This window comes from Charadrius vociferus, unplaced genomic scaffold (genome assembly GCF_000708025.1).
Source record: "Charadrius vociferus isolate BGI_N301 unplaced genomic scaffold, ASM70802v2 scaffold650, whole genome shotgun sequence".
In the NCBI taxonomy this organism is placed as follows: Eukaryota; Metazoa; Chordata; class Aves; order Charadriiformes; family Charadriidae; genus Charadrius; species Charadrius vociferus.
Genome location: NW_009646736.1, coordinates 5,602,363 through 5,622,894, shown reverse-complemented (window position 1 = coordinate 5,622,894; position 20,532 = coordinate 5,602,363). Strand labels below are relative to the sequence as shown.

Below are 20,532 nucleotides of genomic sequence, written 5' to 3'. Positions count from 1 at the left end.
ACTTCTGACAGCTGATAGATTTTTTTTTAACCACTGTCACTGATGCAGCTTATCTATGCTGACAGAAAACAGCAAAATGTTGGAGGGTGTGTGATGTAACTAATTGCAACTTGATACAATCTTTGATTAAAAAATAATTCTATGCTAGTATAAATTCATGCTATTAAGAGAGAAATTAATATTTTTTTTGACATTTCTTTGTTCTTCCCAAATTAACTTTAGTTCATTTCATTATATTATATCCTGCTTTACACAAAAAATGTATGATTTGTATACATGGGACAAAGACTCATGACAGATGACCGTTGTTATAGAACAAATGCAGAACTGTATTGCACAGCCCATACTTGTGCTAATGTTAGGTGTACTCAGAGATGTTTTGTACATAGTGAAATACTAAATTTCAGGAACTTCTGTTCAAATTGGCACATAGGGTGCTAACTACAGCACTTTGAAGAAACATGAAAGAGTAAGGAGAAGTCTGCGTTATAGAAAAGAAGACTTGTCAGGAGAGGTGGTCATAAGAGGAAAGAAAAGACAAATTCTTGTCCTTTGAAAACTTTCTTGTGAAGTGAGTCTAGTGCCTCTAGAAGAGGAAAGAGCGATAGGTCTAATGATTTAGTTCTATACTAAGGAAAAAAATGAAAATTATTAAATATTAGTAAGATTGTCTCATGGGTGAATTTAAGAGTGATCTTAATTCACTATCAAATTATTGGGCTTTCTTTTAATCATTCCTGTTTGTACAGAAACCACTGTTGTAACACAACAAAATGAAACCATTTGACTTGTACTATTCTGATGTAATTAACTTTACAGAAAACATTTACCACTGACAGGAATGCTCTTTATTGATGCAGAGGGTTCTGACTGACAACCTCACTTTACAAACTGATAAGGAACAGTTTTCAATACAGCATTTTGGCAGCTATCTGGTGTAAAGGGGATAGGCCAAGCAATTCAGCTGGGCAAAAGGCACAGTGCTGTTTTGCAAGGAACATCAATACTACAGGAGAATTCTTTATATTCATCTGCTCTTGTATATGTTGGACACTACTGTAGGGGTCTCTTGTGCATCTGGATCTAGTTTCTGGACAGTTGTGAGCATCCTCACAGTGAAGATCTTTCAGTGGGTTTGGCTAAAGGTGTTGTTACAGGTTTAGTGAAAAAAATACGAACCAAAATTCCAACTTTCCATCCCCTTCAAGAATTTCTAATGTTATTCGGTTTAAGTGTAAAGACCTTTTCACTGTACCTACAGGAAAGTTTAGTGGATATCTAAAAGTGATAGAAGAATAGCAACCTGATACGTTAGAGGAGGAAAGCTGCAGTCCATACTGCCTAGATAGTAATATCTGAACTTCTGCGTCCTAATGTGGATCAGAATGAGTTCTTTAGTTATAGCTAGCCTAATTCAGTTCTTGGAATTGCATTTCTTCTGATGCACTACCTTAAAATATTATTCTTAGGGTTGTCTTTAGTAAGTGACCATTTCTTAAATGGTTTGCATTTTCTGCATACTTTTTTGGTGTAATGATTAAGAATTTCTCATCTACCTTTCCGATTACATTCACAGGACACCACTACTAATGAATCAATGGTGAATCTTAAAATAGAGAAAATAAACTGTCTAGTCAGGTGCAGGGAAATAAACTTGTGGAGTTCTTGTGTGCAAAGCAAGAAGCCACTGGAATCAGACAAAGTTTATCATAAAATTTTAGGTATTCACTGAAAAAGAGTCCAAACGTCTCGGTGTGGTAGTAGTACACATACTATGTCAAAGCTGATAGTATAAATACCTGTTGCAGGATCTGAAAAACTAGGTATATGCTAGGAAATACTGTAAAAAGGTGCAGGTACAGTGAGGACTGACAGATCTATAACAACTTCCTGGTTGGTTTTTGTAACATCCAGTTTTAAAATGAAATTAGTTCTTTTTTTCCCCCTGTTATTGATTTGGAGACTACAGCTCTTTTGCAAGAAGGTGGGGCAGTAGTAAGTGACCTTACACTTACAGTTTCATTAAAGGAACTTCTTTGCTACTTTTTCTGATTTGCTGTGTGCAGTGATAGTTTCCTATAAAGGTCTTTACAGACTGTTCAAGTTTACTTTTGTACTTTCCAATATTAATAGCGTAAAAATCAGTCTAAGCAAATCAAACTGCATGCCTATGATAGGTCACTTTGCAAGACTACTATATATTACATTATCTACTAATAATGTGTATACTAATATATCCTAATATATGCATTAGTAGAAGCACAACTTTCTAGACTATCATATCATATGTCTAATGAAATACAGAATAGTAATTAAATGAAAAGGGATGATATTTGGAAATAACTTCTCCTAGACCTAGCTATTCACTTAGTGCTGTTGAAGAAACTCTTTGCCTTTCAGAACAGAGCTTGCAAAATCTGGAGCCTACTGAACCAACTTTTGAGAATATTTGTCTTTACTGAAACCTGTAGAAATTTTCAGATTTTTGCGGCACTAACTTGGTGATAAAATAATGCTTTAGCTAGCTCACATTTAGTACTGGCTGTCACAATAGAGACTGAAACTAAGCTGGAAAAAGGTTAGCGTTTGTTTTTGTTAGTAGGCTTGGTTGTGAACTGCAGCAATTCAGGTGTTGGCACAATTTCATTCTTTCTGACTTAGTGATAACATTTAAAAGAGAGGTAGAAGACAACTTGATATTGTTAACTTCCCAAATCACTTAAGCATGAGTTGCCAAGGGGGCTCCCTTAGAGGTGTCTTTGAAGGCACTATCCCAAATGGTAATGGCACTGTGGTCTTCCTGGTTTACAGTCCTTGGGATATTTGATAGACATGAACAGCCAAGTTTTTCACAGAGCTTCTAAACATGCTGCTGGTTACCATGGCTTCTACAAAGAATCCATTTTATAAAGGTATTTTTGACTGGGTTTACATTATTTCAATCAGTGAGAACACGCCCTGACCATCAGGTTTTACACAAACAGTTGTAAGAGGAAGCAGTGATGGTAGTTGTGATTATGCTTCTCCTATTCCTAGATAGCTTATTCTTTCTTAGCAGTGAATTAAGTGCCCATGTCCCGAACGTGAAATTTATGTTTACTTCTATAGACCTAAGTCCATTGGTGAATGTAATTCTGGTCTTGCAGCTTAATTCCTTTTTTTTTTTTTTTTTCCGTGGAGGTTAGGGCATGCTCCTCGGTTTGGCAAGTCGGGTTTCTCCTGTTTCATCTGGTTCCTGTTGCTGCCAGGTTTGTCTCAGTTTGGGTGGGAACAGCAAATGATTCAGTTCTGTCTTACAATCTCCGTAGTTCTTCCGTTCAACAGAGTCCCTTACTAACCTCGGTTGGGTGCGTGAAAAGGTTGCTTTGAAAGGAACTCATAATCCTTTTCCCCATGGTAGGTATTAGCAGATGTGTTCTGCGTGAATTAGTGACCATTTTCATTCACTGTTTTGTTACTGAGAATTTCAGCCCAAGATGTAAGTGGGAAAAAAACCAAGAAAAATAAGGTCATATGTTCAGAATGAAATTGGCAGGTTGCTACAGGTACATGCTGTCTTTAAGTCTATGAACTTGTAGCGAAGTTGTATAGATGAATTCTTCAACTTGGTAGCAGCTATTGTAATGATATTTGTGGGAATTAAAGTCTTAAAGCAAATGTATCAGTATTTGCTCATTAAGGCTTCTGAATGACAATGTATTAACATATTAAAAGTCACTTGTAAATCGTAACGGTCATCCAAGTATTAAACCTTTCCCATATTAGCAATAGTTGTAATTACCAGAATAACTGTAATTGACCTGTAATAGAAATTATGGTGGTAACATGACCAATAATTATGAATGAGATTAGGAACTGCAAGTGAAAGTGAGCTTATGTCCCCAGAGTGAAATCAAAAACCTTTGTGCGCATAGGCACTCCATTTATTGTAAGGAAGGAGTTAGGTAACTTTTCCCTTCGTTATAAACTTGACCTTAAGACTTGAGAAACTTGTAATTGTTGTAAGGTTCAGTTTATTTAAAATTCAACTTACAGTTGCAAATACATATAAACAATTTCTTAAAATCAATAACTTCATACATACAACTGATAAAATTTCAAGCTGTGTATTGATTCTGTGTAACAACAGGCTTCTGCTGTCTATCAAAAGCAAATCACTCATCCTGCTTCTTGCTGTGTAAGAAGCTGGAAAAGCTATGATCTGAAGACAAAGCATCCCACTTCTTCCTAATGTATTTTTGAAGCATGCATGCACTCCAGTGAACTCTTCAAAAGCATGGAGTAGTCTTCATACAAACAAACCATATCCAACTTTTTGCCACATTTCAACCCATAAGTAAACCTTCAGGAGATCACATAAGCTTTTTTTTTTTTTTAGAAACAGAGTCATGATGTGGTTCTGCAAACCAGACTGAACTGATCAAAAAGCTAGCTAAATCTGAAGGGTTAGTCCTGTCCTGCGCACAGGCCTAGATGGTCATCTGAGCTGTCAGTGGGTTGCAGCATGTGGAAAACTTTCTTCTTCCCACCTTTCAGCCCCATTGTTGCTATTCTGACAGTATTAGAACTAAATTGGCTCACTGAGGTGGCCAGGTGGAAATGGGAGTTGTTGAGAGAATGTAGCGTGGGGAAGAAATGCAAAGTGAAAGACGGAGGGAAAAGTGGAAGATCCCTTTTAGCAGTGGTAGGATCTTACATCAGTGCAACTTGTTTCACGGAACTGCACCCTTTAAGTAATTTTGTGTGCTGTGGTCGGTATTGGAGAGCTTGTGCATCACGAGAAAAATCCCCTTTTGCCTTTGTACTGAATTATAACTAAAGAAGTATGAAATGTTTTTGTAACCTTTACCCTTCAGTGAATACTGGCATGATCTTCAATCCATGCAAGAACAGAGTTAATAATGGCTTTAAACTAGAATAAAGCTTCTAGCAAATTATAAGGAAAACGTAGGACATGGTTATTACTAAGTCTCTCTCCATCATCAAGTTCTCTATCCCTATATAACTTGGTTATCTTTAATCAAATCCAAATGTAAAATCATCTACAGTTCATTGGACGTTAAGGTCCTTCCAGCTGCGGGGTGTAGACAAAAGTGTATCTCAACAGGATAGTTAAAGTGTTCCATGTATTTGTCAATGTACTGGTAACCATGGAAATTTTAAAATCTTAACATTAAAACTCATTACAAGACCAGATTAATATCTAGAGCATTCTCTGATGTATCATACAGTATGAGTAGCAAGAAGCTTGTTTGAAGTTTCATAGTCAAAAAGATGCTCTTTTCAGCTGAGTGTAATTGAAAGAAGAGCTGGTGTATTATTGGCAATGCACAAAGTCTGTCTTACAAGATATTTTACAGTCAGTCATATAGATCACTGATTTTTTTCTCAAATGTCAATCTGTTGCTAAAATGAAATTTCTTAAGGCAAAAATATGTTTGTGAAAATAGAGTGTGCCCTTTACTCTGAGAGGAAGCTGCACCTGTCTCTTCCCACTGAAGGAGCAGACTCCCAAATGTTGTGCCCTGCATAGTAGTCAGCTGGGGAAAAAACCCTGGGCTAGAAACCTAGTTAGAGAACAAAAGATGAGCTTAGAGAATAGATTGTCTACTTAAAAGAACTGCAGCTAAGTTTCTGTTAATTCCAAATGTATCTGTGCGTATCTGTGCTGATAAAGTAAGTTGCCTCTAAAATTCAAAAGGAAATTTTAGATTATCTTACTTTAAGTGCTACATGAGTGTTATCCACTGTTCTGATGTCAAGCCCTACGTACTTTATCTTGAATGACAGTAAGCTGGTTTGGGGAATTAAAAGAGCCTTCAAAGGTTCAAGTACTTGGGAATTATTCCATGTTTAATGTAATGTCCTCCTTGTTTGAGCAGTAAGGGACATGCTTCATCTCATTAATGTTGAAATAAGCCATGAGTGCTGCTCCTGTTCTTAGACCTGTTCTTAGTCCTGTTCTTAGTTTACCACTAGTACTTGCATGACATTGGGCATGCCTAAGAAACTGAGTCCCTTGAGGGAAGAAATATCTAGTTCCAGGTTGATGGGATTTGGGTCTCAGCAGTGCCAGGACTGGACAAGCAGCAGAACTTGAGGCTCAGCAGCACAGTTAAGGGCATGGAGACTTTGGGCACTTTCATCTAGGGGAGACTTTGATTACAGCTTTGGATTTTGTGTTGTGTGTTGTTGTCACTTGTTCATCTGCTCAGAACTGTTTTCATCTCTGGGATTCAAGATATTCAGTAGCCTCCATCAGCAGTGCTTTTGCTAGTCATGTTATAATGTGTACAACAGTGAGAGTAAATATAGCGCGTAGTGGGAGTAATGGGGATGTTGCGTTTGGGATCAAGTCCGACAGTGTTGGAAAGGATCTGATTCATTTGTTGCCTCAATGTATGCTGCATGAGGTTTATAAAGGGATGTTTCTTGTGACATGCTTTTAACAAACCATACTAAATGTTAGTTGTTCGTTATATAGCTTAAGTGCTACAGTTTATCGTAATTGAAGTTGCATGTAGGCCTTGTCTGTTTTTCCAGTTTCTTTGTACTGTGTAAGCTTGAATCACAATTACTGTTGTTGCCGGGAGATATTGGTTAATTTGTTCTGATGATATATTGGCGTTTTGCTCAATCACAGTAACTTAGGAGAACCTGATGAATTGTAGGTACTTACTTGGTTTTGTTCCTTCCAATTTCTTTTGTGTCAGCTGGTTCCCACAAACTACAGTATCTTCACTTTCAAATTAGGTTCAGGTAGTTATATCTTCCATTTGAAGCAGTCATGCTCATTTTGGTAGTAGTGAAAACGTCTGTACTTTGGGTTCATAGGTTGTAGTGTTTTAAGTAATATAAAAACAATTAAACGATGAAGCTTTTAAACTCACTACTCTTCTTGAGAAATGTTATTTAATTTGTTAAAAGGTCCTCATATCATTTAGCAGTCAAAGTCATTTCGATTTCCTTTGTTCAGTCTCTCTAATCACCTTGTCGGTTATCTAGTAAGGCTTTTTTGAAGGCATACAGTTGCTCGCAGTAAAAGCTGGAAAAATAAGTTGTAGTACCTACCTGCAAGACCTTCATCACACACATCATGGTGGGAGTTGCTTTCAAATGTTTCCTAAGAGCTACTTTCTAATATTATATTCAAAATACAAATTAGTGTGATAACTGAAGATGTTGACTTATTTGCCACTCTCTGTATGCAACTTGTTGAATACACTCCTCGGTTGGCTTTTTGAAGTTCTTTGTTAAGTAACAAGCTGGATGTTATATGGACATGGGTGTCTTTTGCAGTGTATAGGCCAAGTTTATTTCTTGTATATAATAAAGGATAAAACTGGGACTAAGTCATCTGAAGAGGATTCAGGGAAAAAAGTTGACAAATCAATGGAATCTTCTTATAGAGATGCAAAATCTGTAATTTAAATTTCAGAAATTTGATAACAGTTTCTTGGGGTACCAAGAAATTAATCTGACTAGTACGTACAGATATTTTCACTAAAATTGGTCCTTTTTTATCTCAGTTACTTCAAAAGGGAGTTGGATATTGAAATGTTTTTTAAGAACAAGATGGAGAAGCACTTCCTGGGAGCTGGTGGATTTCTGATAAGTACTTTGTAATTTTGCAATTTTACTGGTCTGAAAACTGACACGCAATGAAGCAACATATGTGTAACAGGTGGTCTAATCCATGTAGATGCTGTGCATAAATTAGTGGTTTAAAACTGAGCTTGTACTGATTAATAAGGAATCTTTTTGTTACTGCTGTCTTCTGAAATCAGCCTTGTAGTACTGTAGGTTGAAAGTTAGTACGATGGAGAGGGATGTGAAGAATATAAGCTAATTTCTAGTGGAAAGGCTGGCTTTATACAGGTTTCTTTTTCTTGAAACTGATGACATTTTCTTTCCTCTTAGCTGGCCCAGTTACTTGGAATAATTTTCACTTTGCAATACTCTTGATCAAGTAAATGAAAAAAACCCTCCTTGGTGATGATAAAAATCATTTTAGTATACTAAAATAACTCTACAGTTTTTCTGTGTTCCTTGAAGACTTTTCATCATAATAAATTAGGTAACTGTCCAATAGTTGTCTTAATTTGTAGGTGTTTAATACTGATGTAATACTTATATAAAAAACACTTCCTGTCGTGAAGTGGAAGTGGCATCTGGGACTGGGGAGAATTTTTCTGTGGTGCTCGTCTACATGAGGGTGTGATATGTGAAGTACTGATAAGAATTTGAGAAAGCCAAAGAAAACCAGGATAAGTTCGGTAAAGCTTAATTTACAGGGGCAGAAAATAGACTGTTACGGTAAGGGGCTTTATTCTTTTCTACTATTAGGATTTAGCCAGTCTGTGTATCTTAAAGGGATAATTTAAAAATAAGACTTTGGACCATAGAGAATAAACCTATGAAGGAATATAGTACTTTTCTGCAGATAACTGTTTTCTGGTTTGCATTGTTTCTTGTACTGGGATCCAGCTTCAGTATCACTGAAATTTCAGAATAGATCCGGCTTTTAACTTGTAAGGAGAATAGGTACAGATAAACACTCTTGTACTGTTTTGTTGTAACTAGAGCTTGATTATCTGGGCTTTTGTAAATTTAATGCCCAAACTGGCTTTTTAATGTCATTGGCATAAGTGATTAGGAAACATGTGTTCTAGAAGAAACTACAGCTCAAAGTTTACAAAGTCAGACAGTTTGGCTGGCTCACTGTACTGTACAATATTTGACCAAAAGGCGAAATTATGGGAGTGGATTATAAACCAAGGCTTAGATTACGAAGGGACAACCTTAATTCAAATAAAGCAATCTTTGTGTCTCATGTGCTTTGGGCTCTAAACCTGTCTTTATGCAGCTTCGTTTCAGTAGAAACCAGCTAAAGAACAAAAAGGTTGAGTTTTATGTTTCTCTGTCTGTGTGGTGCAAGCTGTCAAACAGCAATTGGGAACGAAGAGAATCTCCATTTTGAGGCCATCTGTGTAGGTTCTTTTGTCTGAACTTGACAAGAGGTCATGGCAGATGGTGGGGTCACAAAGTCTGGCTTCTTGAGCTTGACAAAATGTGTTCATAAAGCTGGAAGAATACCAACTGTTCGTACTGGCTGAAGACCATTGTGGCAAAGGACTGTAATAGTTTATGGACAATAACTTCTGGATCACTAAGTTTGACAGCAAATAACTTGCCGAAGATGAAACTAGTTTGCTTATCTGTATACGGGTTAAAGCTGCTTAGCAAATGTGTTCTTAACTATGTTAAATTTGAGTAAATTACTTGTAAAACCTCTTAAAGCAAGAGATGGAGGTCAAACTGCATCATGAATTTTGGCCAGAGCTCCAGATGATGTATTTGGAGAGTTTGTGTAGAGGGAAGAGGAAGGTGGAAAAAGAAAAGGCACATAGATCATAGTTTTCAGACGCAATGCAAGGATTCAGTATTTGCTCTTTGCTATGACCACTGTGGCTTCGTGGTTTTTCTGTGGCTCTTCTTTGAGTTTTAGGATTGCTACAGAGATCCAGTAGCCTTTTTCCCCAGGGTGTGAATAGATTTTTCTCCGTAGTGTCCTCTCTGAAGGCAGAGAAAAATGCTTCATATTTTCTTGGATGTTTTGCTGTGAAACTAAAACTTTCAAGTTTTCATGGGAGAATGTCTTAGTAGACAGAATTGTGTGGTGTTCACGTGCTGGAGTAGCTGCTTAATTATGGCTATAATAAATTGAGGCACTAAGGAAGATAAATACAACTCATTCAACAGGAAACGGAGTTCTAAGTTGAATAAAATGTTTTCCCACTAACTCTAATAACAGTTTAATCAATATGATGCCAGAATAAGCCAAGAAATCTATAGAAACACCCTGGAATTTAAAATTCTTCTGGATTATCCAAAACCAATAATGCAGTGATGGTAGAGTTCTCCATTAGTTATGCACACTACTGAAACAATTTTTGGCGCTTTTCTAGAAGGGAGTTGAAGGCACTGGCTGTTCTCAAACTTTGTATAGGTTAAAATACAGAGGAAATAGCTTGAATTGCACCCATCTTGTGTAGCTGGTGAGCTCTGCTGCAAATGGTCGTGACTCATATTTGGTAACTGGTTTAGGCATCTTCCAAAAGATTTTGCTGAATTGATTCCGCACTTGAAAGTGTGAACCATTCTCCCTCTCTTATACATCCAAGTGCAATTCAGATGTCTTTTGTAGTCCATTTTTTAACAGCAAGTAGTACTTATAAAGTGCTTTCAAAGTACTTAAAAGCTTTGTCAAGTTAATTCTGTCTTTAGAATTACTTGGGGTGCCAGCATTGGTTTGTAACTTGTTTTCGTCTGTTTTCTATAAGACTTCTGGAAGCTTTGATTTAAAAAAGTCACTAAGTATTTTTCAGTATACCGAAATGTTTGTCTTTTCCTGGGATTCTAATATTATAATTCTAATTACATAGGGTTAATAAAAGAGCCAGAAAATATTAAAAAGATGAGTTTGAACTGGAATGTTTTTTCTTGGATGTTTCCTGGAAGTACTTAATGTTTGCTGTGTGTATACATTTCATAGTATTTCCTACTTTTTATCAAGATCTTTGGATGTCTGCAGTGATGGAATTAGAAGCTTTCTCTGTTGTTGGAGGCTAAAGATATGATGGAGCGAATTAATTCACTTCCAGTTTTTAAAGTCAAGCTGCATTAGATGCAAATGATTGCATGGTTTTAATTACAAGACTTTAGTAATGGCATGACATGCTTTGCTAGCATGTTAATATAGTTAGGCCTCTATGTAAGTTGGGCCTTTATATATAAATTGCATCTCTGCCTATTCCAAGCAATGTACGTTTCTAGTATCCTTTCAGGACCTACTATTGTGGTGATTGATTGATTTTTATCAAAAGGTAAAAAAAAAATAAAATCTTTCCTCTGGAGATGCAAGGTTTCAGCTAGAGAGGTAACTGAAAATATATTTTAACTAAGAGATTTTATTAACTTTCTTACAGGATGTTCATTTTAAAGATTCTGTGAAGATGAAAAGGGGTATCTTATGGTTTTACGGAATATAAAGCAATATTGTCTGACATGACGGCAAAAAATGTAAGTATAATTCTACAACATGTATTTTTATATTGGCATGTTGCCAGTCACTTCTGGCTTTCAGAATTTGAAGGTCTTTGTGTTTTATGTCTTGTATTTGTCCATACAAGAAATCAAACACAAAGGCCTTCAAATTCAAAAATCTTCATGGATTTTTGTATACCACAAATGTGTACCCCATCATCTTCTGCAGTATATTGATACATTTAAACTGGTTGGAAGCTGTTTAAGGATGTGGAGTTTACTCAGCTATAGGTCAGGTGGATAACTGGGGCAACGCTTTATACTGTTTCCTTATTGATCCTTACGGGTCCCTTCCAACTTGAGATATGTTATGATTCCTCTAACATTGTTTCAGACTTATCAGAGTGCTTCTCATTTTGTTGAAGCATCTCACCTTAGCACCAGAGTAAAATTATTCTACTGAATCCGAGTCTCAAAACTCAAGAAAGAACAGAAAGATGGCATAATTCTTTACTAATGTCGGTACACTCTTAGTTTCTAGAAGACTGAGGGCCTTTCTGTTTCTTTGTCTGCCCCATTAACAAGCCTGTAGTGTGGTGTCTAGAGGCTCTATATTTGACTCCCCTATCCTGAGTTCTGAGGAAACTTATGAAATGTCTAACATCCTGACCTTGATTTTCTGCCAAATTAGCTGTGCTTCCCGAGGTAGGCGATTTGTATAGAGAACAGTTCTGATTAACCTTGGTGGTCAGTGAGTTGAGTATGACTGGGCCCTGGGCTGAAAGTTGACTGCCTTTGATAGGGCATCCCTCAGTCTAATTAAATCTGAACAGGTTAAGGAACTAACATGACTAAAGAAGTACCCCACAATAAAAGTGCAGGTAGCCCTAGGATGAATCTCTCTTCAGTAACTGCAAAAGCTTTTGTGCATATTTGGTTAGATTGATGCCAAGGGCATAGTTTGATTAAATTAATTAATTCTCAAGTCTTGGAAATTTCTTTTCTGTTGGCTTTATTAATAATTTCATTTGATGTGTAGTTTCAGGTAAGGCTTTCAGATGTCTTACGTCTGACCGTTTGATTCAAGCTTACTAAGCCAGAAAATAAATTGATGTGTATATGCAAAGCCCTTTGAGTTACTTATTTCATAGGCCATATTCAACCGTAGTATAAATAGGTAATTCTACTGATGTGTGTGGAACAGCTGCACAAATCCAAATCGTATGTGGTTTTGACCTTTTGTTCAATGCAGTCAAAGGATAAATACCAATGCCAATAAAATCCATGGAGTGTTGTGTGATAGACTTATGGAGTGACGTAGGTTGTAAGGGATCTCAGGAGCCATCTACTCTGGTGCTTTGCATAAAGCTCTTTGACACTTGAATTCAGAACCCAGTTTCTTGGTGCTTTGTTCAGGACCACTCAGGGCTTTGGGTTTTGAAAACCTCCAAAGACAGACATGACATTCAGTCTGGGTAACCTACTCTTGTGCTGAGTATAGAAATGTGTTTTTGTTGTTCACTTTAACACAAGACTATAGTTATTTTATAGAATAAATATTTTATTAGTTTGAAATTTTGCAGATTAAACTATGCCAACCTAGTTATTTAGCTAATGTTTATGGGTTTATTTTTAAAAAGAAAACAGCCAGCTAGTGGATTCCCTACCCATTTACAACTCCTACATGATGTAATCTGGACTAATTCTAGGGCAGAGAGAAGAAAATCTTTTCAGGTTAATGGGAAAGTTAACTTCTGTAAGGAAAGGGAAGGATTACAGGCAGAGACTTGCTACCTGAACAGTATGTCAAGCAGTGGGGAAGGCTGATAATCTACAAGAACAGCTTGTGACAGTTTGCCCCTTCCAAGACTCTGGTTGTGATCCTTTTTTTCTTTCCCCTCGCCTCATTTAGAAACTTCTTACTCACCTACTAGGAGAGGGAAGAAAAATTGATGAAAATATTTAATAGAACGCTAAGGTCTGCCAAGTGCTTGCTTCATCTTACCTCGTGGCTGGATTCTTCTTGCTGCAGATGGACAGAAGCAGGAGTCCAGCTCCTGCCATACCCAGTAATCCAGACACTCTGGGGCAGTATTCTAAAGCAGAAATATCACACGACCTGTACAAGAAGTAATAAATGATACTTATGTCAGTGTTGGATTGTTTGCTGGTTTCAGCTTAGGAGTGGTTAAACAACAAGATTCCCAAAAGCAGTAGGTGGTACAGTCTCCAGATAGCAATATGGCCTGGGACCTCTCTGACATGGAAACGGAATACCCATAAAGTTCTCGTTTGGCTGCAGTATTGTAGTATTGCATCACACTTTGCTTCTTGTGAGGACTTAGTTGTGATAATTCTCCTGTAAGAGAAATTCCTTTAGATCTGCCACAATTCTCATTTAAGTTCTCATGAAATTCAAGTTTGTTTTCAGGCTTTTCTAAATTTAGATACAAAGATTATAAATTGAGAGAAGTGCTCCTGTTCATTGGATGCTCTTTATAAATATGTTACTAGGAGCATCATCATGAAGATACATATTTCTATGTAAACTAAAATTCTGCTGTAATTTCATATAATTTGGATCACAGAAGTACAGGATACAAAAAAAAAAAGGACTCAAGTACTTTGTTACATTTCCTTAAATATTGTACCAGTTAAATAATCTAAATCTTTCAGAGAATTAAATGTAAACGTTTGAATTTTCATAACGGCTGGAGAGTCATCTTGAGCTGACAGTACATATGTATATCATCTTCAGTGTTTAACTGAAGCACCGGTACGAATCAATAGGGAAATGTACGGTTGTAAATCTAGAGCCGAAGGTTCAATTGTGAACAAATTGCAGTGCTGTCTTTGAAAATGTTCATGGGAATCGTAATTCTTATCCTTTCTCTTGCAACGAGTTAAGGCCCTTATGTCTAACACTTGATATTTATCCCTGTGGCTCCCCTGTTTGTTCTCTGAATCAAAATTTTCTCCTATTTGTGTTCTTCTATTTCTTGCAGAGGCAGGGGTCCTAGGGAGAAGCTGATACTGTTATTTATTGTGCAAAGGCAGCAGTAGTATGATCCAAGAGTGCTGGCACTTCATCTTGGCTTTGCAGTCGTAATGCCCTTTCAATGCTATATGCTATGCAATTTACTGACCTTTCCAACCTCTATTTTAAAGATCTCCTCAAGAGTAGATTTTCAGTGTAAGGAACCCTAACGTGAGCTTGCCTTGCTGCCCAAGCACCCGGGGGCAAGAATACTAGAATGCTGCTCCTTCCTGTATGGACCTGCTACCAAAACGGGATAGGAGACCTTTTGCGTTTGGTTTCGTCTTCCTCCTCTTTCCCCTGCTCAAATCCAGGCGTTCCTGTTCGGTCCTCACCAGCCCTGTTGCATTGCCTCTGCACCGCTGCCACCTGCGGGGGGAAAAGGGAAAACGGAGAGGAAAAAATGAGACAGGCTTGCTCTTTTTCAAAAGCAGCTTCTGGTGATACTGTACTCTGCAACAACCAAAGTACTCGATTGCCCGTTGGAAAAAGCATATGACCATCTAGTTGGGTGTGACAGGGAAGAGCAAGTCTGACACAGGCAACCTTTGAGATAAATTGATGAACTATATTGAGCATCTCTATGGGCCTGTTTACAGAAGCACGTAACTTAGCTCATTTAGGTAATATTGTATGATCAGGGTAGTGCAGCAACAGTTAATTGTTAACAGTGTGTTGCTCCTGATGGTGAAAAAAATCTTAATAGAAGTAGCTTCAAAAGAGTCTGCCACAATGCTGTGTGCAGATTTTCCCCTTCAAAAAGTACTTGCTGAATATAAGTTCTCTAGCAGAACCAAGCGATTTAATGCTTGTAATAGGTATTTTTGTTCTTGTGTAGTCTATTTTAGTGTTATGTTACTACCATTTAATTTGCCTGCAGTCAAATGATTCTCTAATTTGATGTGATTAAAACCCTACAAGCGGACCTAGCATATGTTCCATTATTACTTCATACATCTGTAAAATAAAGCAAATAGTTGATCCTTGATTGAATGATTGTTTTTTGTTAACCTGAACCCTTTGTCCAAATTATTTACAGAAGTACTCAAATTTTGTAATATTTTAAAAAGAGATCTTGTAGTATTTAGTTTAATTGCCTACTGCTCCAACGGAGCTCAATCCCACAATGCTTATCCCAGCTTCTGTCTTCAAAGCAAACCAAAATGCTTTGTTGAACAGGAGTTACTAAGGTGGTGCAACATAATGCTCTGAAACTGCAGAATTTCTTATCATTGCTTGCTCTTGCTGGGCCTATCCCTTGTTAGCTGGGATCTGAGGGACTTTCCACCTCTGCTCTCCCTCATCCAGGAACAGTGATTTTGCGTATTTCTATACAAGCTCCACTTTTCTATGATTTCTGTACATGCCAAAATTTGAGATGCACCATTCTGTTTATAATTTAAGTTCTCCATGTCTTTGGTAATTTACCCTCAGGGGAAATCAGTTTATCTCTGAAAACTAGGGAATGTATTTAAAATGCATCAAGAGTCACATCCCCTCAGACCTGTAGACCGTGTCGCTTAGTGCTGACAATGCTGGACATCAGGCAGATTTCTGCTGTGTTATTGGTGGCAGCTGCTCTGTTTGACTTGGAGGGGACAGTGACTTACACCATAATAGCCAGAATGTGCTGCTTGGGTCATGTATAGTGCAGTACCAAAATATTTATGGGGTTTTTTTAGGTAAGAACTTAGTTAAAATTAGAGTTTGCCTTCATATATATACATGGTAAATGTATTGGATGCTTTGCTTTGAATTTCATGCTCTTGTTAGACTGTACTATCCATAGGATTATGATGTTTCAAAAATGCAGAGCAGATTACTTTCATAATACTGTTAGTTGTATACTAGAAAACATAGAAAGGTTTATCGTATTTTAAGACTTCCAAAATGTTTTGTTCAGGTTGGTGTGACTTCCACAAATGGAGACTTGAAAGGATTTATAGATCAGAACCAGAGTCCAACAAAAGGTAAGAGAATTCTATGTGTATACATAGAAAAGAAGCATACATTAAGACTTATTTCTCTCTTATGTTTACTAAATTAGTTTTATTGCTGATTTCACTGCATATGGTCGGTTCAGTTTTGGGAGACTCAGAATTTAAATGTTCAAAATTTATTTCATACATCCACATTGATAGACGTTTTGTAACTGACGTGCAAGTGTTGCTGATCTTCAGGTTTTCAGAGGGGAAAAGAGAGTGTAGTAAAAATAATTAGAGGATAAAATAAGCTCTTTTTTCCTTTCTTTGATGGTGAATAATGTGCTGAACTTCCTGATTTCCACTCCACCCTTAAAGTTCATAGACTGTCGTCGTCCAAATGGGAGAGAAGGTTAAGCGTGACTTCATGGTCAGTGATATCTTGTGGTACTTTTATAAGCGTTCTAGACAATTTACAATAATAATTATATTTTGTCCTATCCTGTTTCATCTTAGTATTTCTAGATTAATCACTTTTGACTCTAAACCAGTGTGTTGTCAGTCAGAACAGCTACATGATTCCAATAAAATAAAATTGCAACCCCTTATCAGTATTAGAAAACTTGAGGATTTACAATTCAGTAAACACTTCAATCAACCTTTCTGAGGAAATACTGGGTTGCTGTTATCCACTGCAACAAATAAATGCATCTGCTAGATGGAGGAAGGATTTTTGGCTCATCAAGACAGTTTAGACACATCAGACTCTGAAAAAATGAGAGAGTCTAAACAGACAATGTCTAGAGCTACAGTATCTTCCTAGTTTTCTGAACTATGCAGAACATTACAGATTCATTTTAGGTCTTTGAGAATTAATTTATTGTGCTCAGGTGAGATAATTGCCCTTTGTGTTTCATTATTTTGGGATTGTGTCATAATACTAGGGGAAAAGATTAAAATAAGCACAACATTTTCAAATAGTTTCTGTGAGACAAGCAATTGATTTATTCAGAGAATAACTGACTTGAAAAACATTATAAAGAAGTATAGGACATTACTGTCTTTGTTAGTTTTTGCTTCTGGGATGATAGATGTATTATTTACCTCCATTTTTCTGTATTTTCTAAAATGTTATGCTCTAATGATTTTTTTCTTTTTAACCTTGAGGTATAATTAAAAATCTCAGACATCTCTGTTGAGATATAACTTCCTGTTCACACTGGGTTGGAGAATCAAATCTTCCATAAAGGCTGGGAAAACTTGCATGCCAGTATCTGAGCTGTCTCTTACTTTTAGTCTGAAGTATCCTTTATTTTTTCTGGCATGTTCTCTGTTGAACTCTGGACGTTGAGGGGTGAAGAAACACCAAACAGGCATTCAGGTCCACTGTCGCTTAACACGACTTTGTGAACTTCCCCATGAATACAGTTTTTATTGGTTTATCCATTATTTAAGTTAACTCATTTGCTGTAGTAAAAATAAAGGCAATTTATTGCTACCTATCTGTTCGTAATGTGCCTTCACAGTATTCTTAGACTGAAGCATGATGGATTTATACGTTCAAGAGTGAAAGAGAGAGGCCATTTGCTCAAATAAGGATCTTCTTGAAAGCATCAGATTCCAAGTGCTAGAAATTCATGTTTAGAAAATTTGCATTTATTTGTTTATCTTTCAAAAAAGACAGTTATTTGTGGTGTGTGCTTACTTGTTGTTTGCCTCTAGCACAAACATACATGAGTTCCAATATCGCATTAAAGGAACACTATTCAGATTCCAGTGCTGAGCCACGGGCACATAGAAAATTCCTTGCGAATTGTATTTGTCTTCCTTTTTTTGGATGAACTCGTATCTTTTATTATACTAGGAGAGCTATTATGTAATCTTCGTTTCACTGGGTTTAATTTTGAAAAATGCTGGACTGTTCTAGGTAAACCCACTGCTCTGCCACTTTGCCTAGTAACAGCGGACTGCAGCCTGGATCTTTGAGGATGCTGTTTCAAACTTGAGGACAATGTCTTGAAACACTTAACCAAATCAGCTATTGCTCTTTCAGTACTCATATAGCTTCAGTCTAATTCTGTAGAAGTAGCACCACTAGATAGAGTTATGTAGGGGAAGTTTTCTGGCTTTTCACACTAAAAATGCATAATCAAAATAGCTCACTTGACCTTTGTGGTCTAAAATTACTTTCTCTGCTTTTTTTCTGGTCAGAGCCTTAACTTTCAAAATCTCTTTGTCCCTGAGTTTTTCCCCAGAACCATTTGAAGCAGTTACTCTGTTGCTGCTGTTCCTGTGTGTGTTTGATCAGGCTCCATTTATCTTTCCCACCATGACCTGTAGTGTCCATGCACGACCTCACAATGTTTTCCAGGTTTATGTTGCTACAGGAGAAGTTACTGCTCACAGACTGCTTAGGTATTGCAAGCTACTCTGTAAGTCTTAAAGTACTGCTCTGTCATTTCTGCTGATTTTTAAATCTGAATTACTGTTCCTAAATAGGTTGACAGGTTGGTGGTTTATTTGGGGGTTCAGTTTTCTTATTGCTTGCTTGTTTCTTGTGCTTGTTAATGCATACTGTGGTCTTCTTGCTGTAGCTTTTTTGATTCAAGCTTCTTAGAATACTTTCAGTATTTTTTTTCTTCCTTGTATAGATGACATCTGGGAAAAAGAAGCATTTCTAGTACCTGGTGTATGTAAATGCAGTACAGATTTACTAAGGAATTTGATTTTTTAAATGTGATGATTGCAGAATCAAAGCCCATACATCCAAATTTGTAGTCCTCATAGAAAGATTTACTGCCTAATTGTGAAGGGAACTAGATTTTTCTTTCTAGGTGTGCTTAGAAGAAATGTTACAGTGCTCAGCAGAGCATTAACTCAGAATGTTGTTCACTTTGTTTAGTGAACAATTCCCGTTCAACAGACAATTTACTTTCCTATGTTTTTTGCCTGTAACTCACAGGCAACAGGCTCTTTTGGCTAAAGGATCTCCATTTGGAGTTTATTTCCTGTGCTTGAAATGAAAAGTCATTGGATCTGAGAGGGAATGCCACATGTGGGTAGCTCTTGACTAATGGCCCGGGTACTCGTCTAATGCCAGGGACCACTTGTGGCAAGGACGGTCATTGGGTAAAGTATTTTAAGTAGTCCACACAGCACAGTCTAGATATCTCCTTTCTGAAAGTCATTTTCACTCATGTTTAACTCGATCTTTGACGTAGTAGGTTCTTACTGTTACAGTCAAAATTGTTCAGCTATGGCAAGCTGGGCTGACTATGCTCCATGTCCTTATCTGAAAGTGCCTGGCAGACTTAGTGACTAAAATTATTCCTGTAGGAGACCTGCATTATAATTCTCCCAGACAGAAAAAATTGGCCCTGGTTCTCATTCTTTAGTGAGTGAATACTCTTGGGTTACTGAATGCAAAAGGGATGCTTCCTCTCAGGTTTTGGAGAACAGAGGTGATTGTTGCTGTTCTTAGTCTTGGGGTTAGACCTGTGCATATGTGTTCGGTATTCTTGTAGTGTTTTATCATGGATTGTGCCCATTGGGAGAAACTCCTGGTATGCTCCATGCTACTCCATGCTAATAATACCAACAAACTTTGGGGTGTAGGCAGAACTTCGGTGCCTAATAAAGTTAATTGACAGCAACTACGGTAGTCCATTATTTAGGCAAAATCTTGATTTTAAGTGGCAAGATGTCTTTTTGGAGTTGGCCCATTCTGTTAAAATAATTAAGTGTAATAGTTCAAGTTAGTTCTCAAACAGGTACAATTAGGTTTGTGAATGAGTTGTATAGTGAGAGTTCAGTTACGGGCTTGGGGTGATTGTTTCAAGCTGTGTGTGAATTAAGTCAGACATACAGTAGAGTTCATGTTGAAAAGTTGCATGTGTAACCAGGAGAATTTAAAATTTAATCTCTTTGGGAAACAGTTAAACACTTCCAGTTTTGTAATCCTGTTCATATGTATTATAGCAGAGGGCACGCCAGTATTGCCACTTGTCTATGGTCGCTTGTCCCATAAAGCCACCTGGGCTGCCCCCCGTGTGTCCCCGTGGATGCCCGTGGCTCCGCCCCAGTTTGAGTAGTCCCAAGGCTACCGGATCTGCTGAGCATTGGAGTTGCCCGGGTATGAAGCCCTGTAATAAAACCAAAGTCTGCAGTCAGGTATGACTTGCAAAACCGTATCAGTAGCCAAAGCAGCCGCCGTTTCCGAGCTGTGTGTTCGGTGAGGTGCGGTGCTGCCAGGTGAGATCACTAACCCAGCACACCTGAGGAGGGTTAGCTGTTCCCGTCTGCAGGGGTGAGGGGACAGCGCGTCCTGAAGTTTCCTCTGAAGGAAACAAGATATGCAGGCAACTCCAGATCGGAAAGAACTGCAGACGTCAAAGGCCTGTGCTTGAGCTGTGCAGCTGTGCCTCGGCCGCACCGCGTGTGGGACTGCCCGAATTACAGTTCTCGCTTTAAATTTAGGAATATCCGCGCGAATGACAGCGTGTAGAGCTGCACGCGCGGGAAGGAGAG

The 20,532-nt window shown here is 37.6% G+C and overlaps 1 protein-coding gene across 2 annotated transcripts in view; it reads left to right on the top strand.

Moving 5' to 3' along the window:
• Positions 1-11,067: 11,067 nt before the first annotated feature.
• TFDP2 (transcription factor Dp-2 (E2F dimerization partner 2)) overlaps positions 11,068-20,532 on the top strand; it is a 44,280-nt gene continuing 34,815 nt past the window's right edge. For both annotated transcript variants that reach the window (XM_009890030.1, XM_009890023.1), the window contains exons 1-2: positions 11,068-11,082; positions 15,987-16,053. In XM_009890030.1, coding sequence (XP_009888332.1) covers positions 11,068-11,082; positions 15,987-16,053 — 82 coding nt within the window. The remainder of the gene's footprint in view (positions 11,083-15,986; positions 16,054-20,532) is intronic.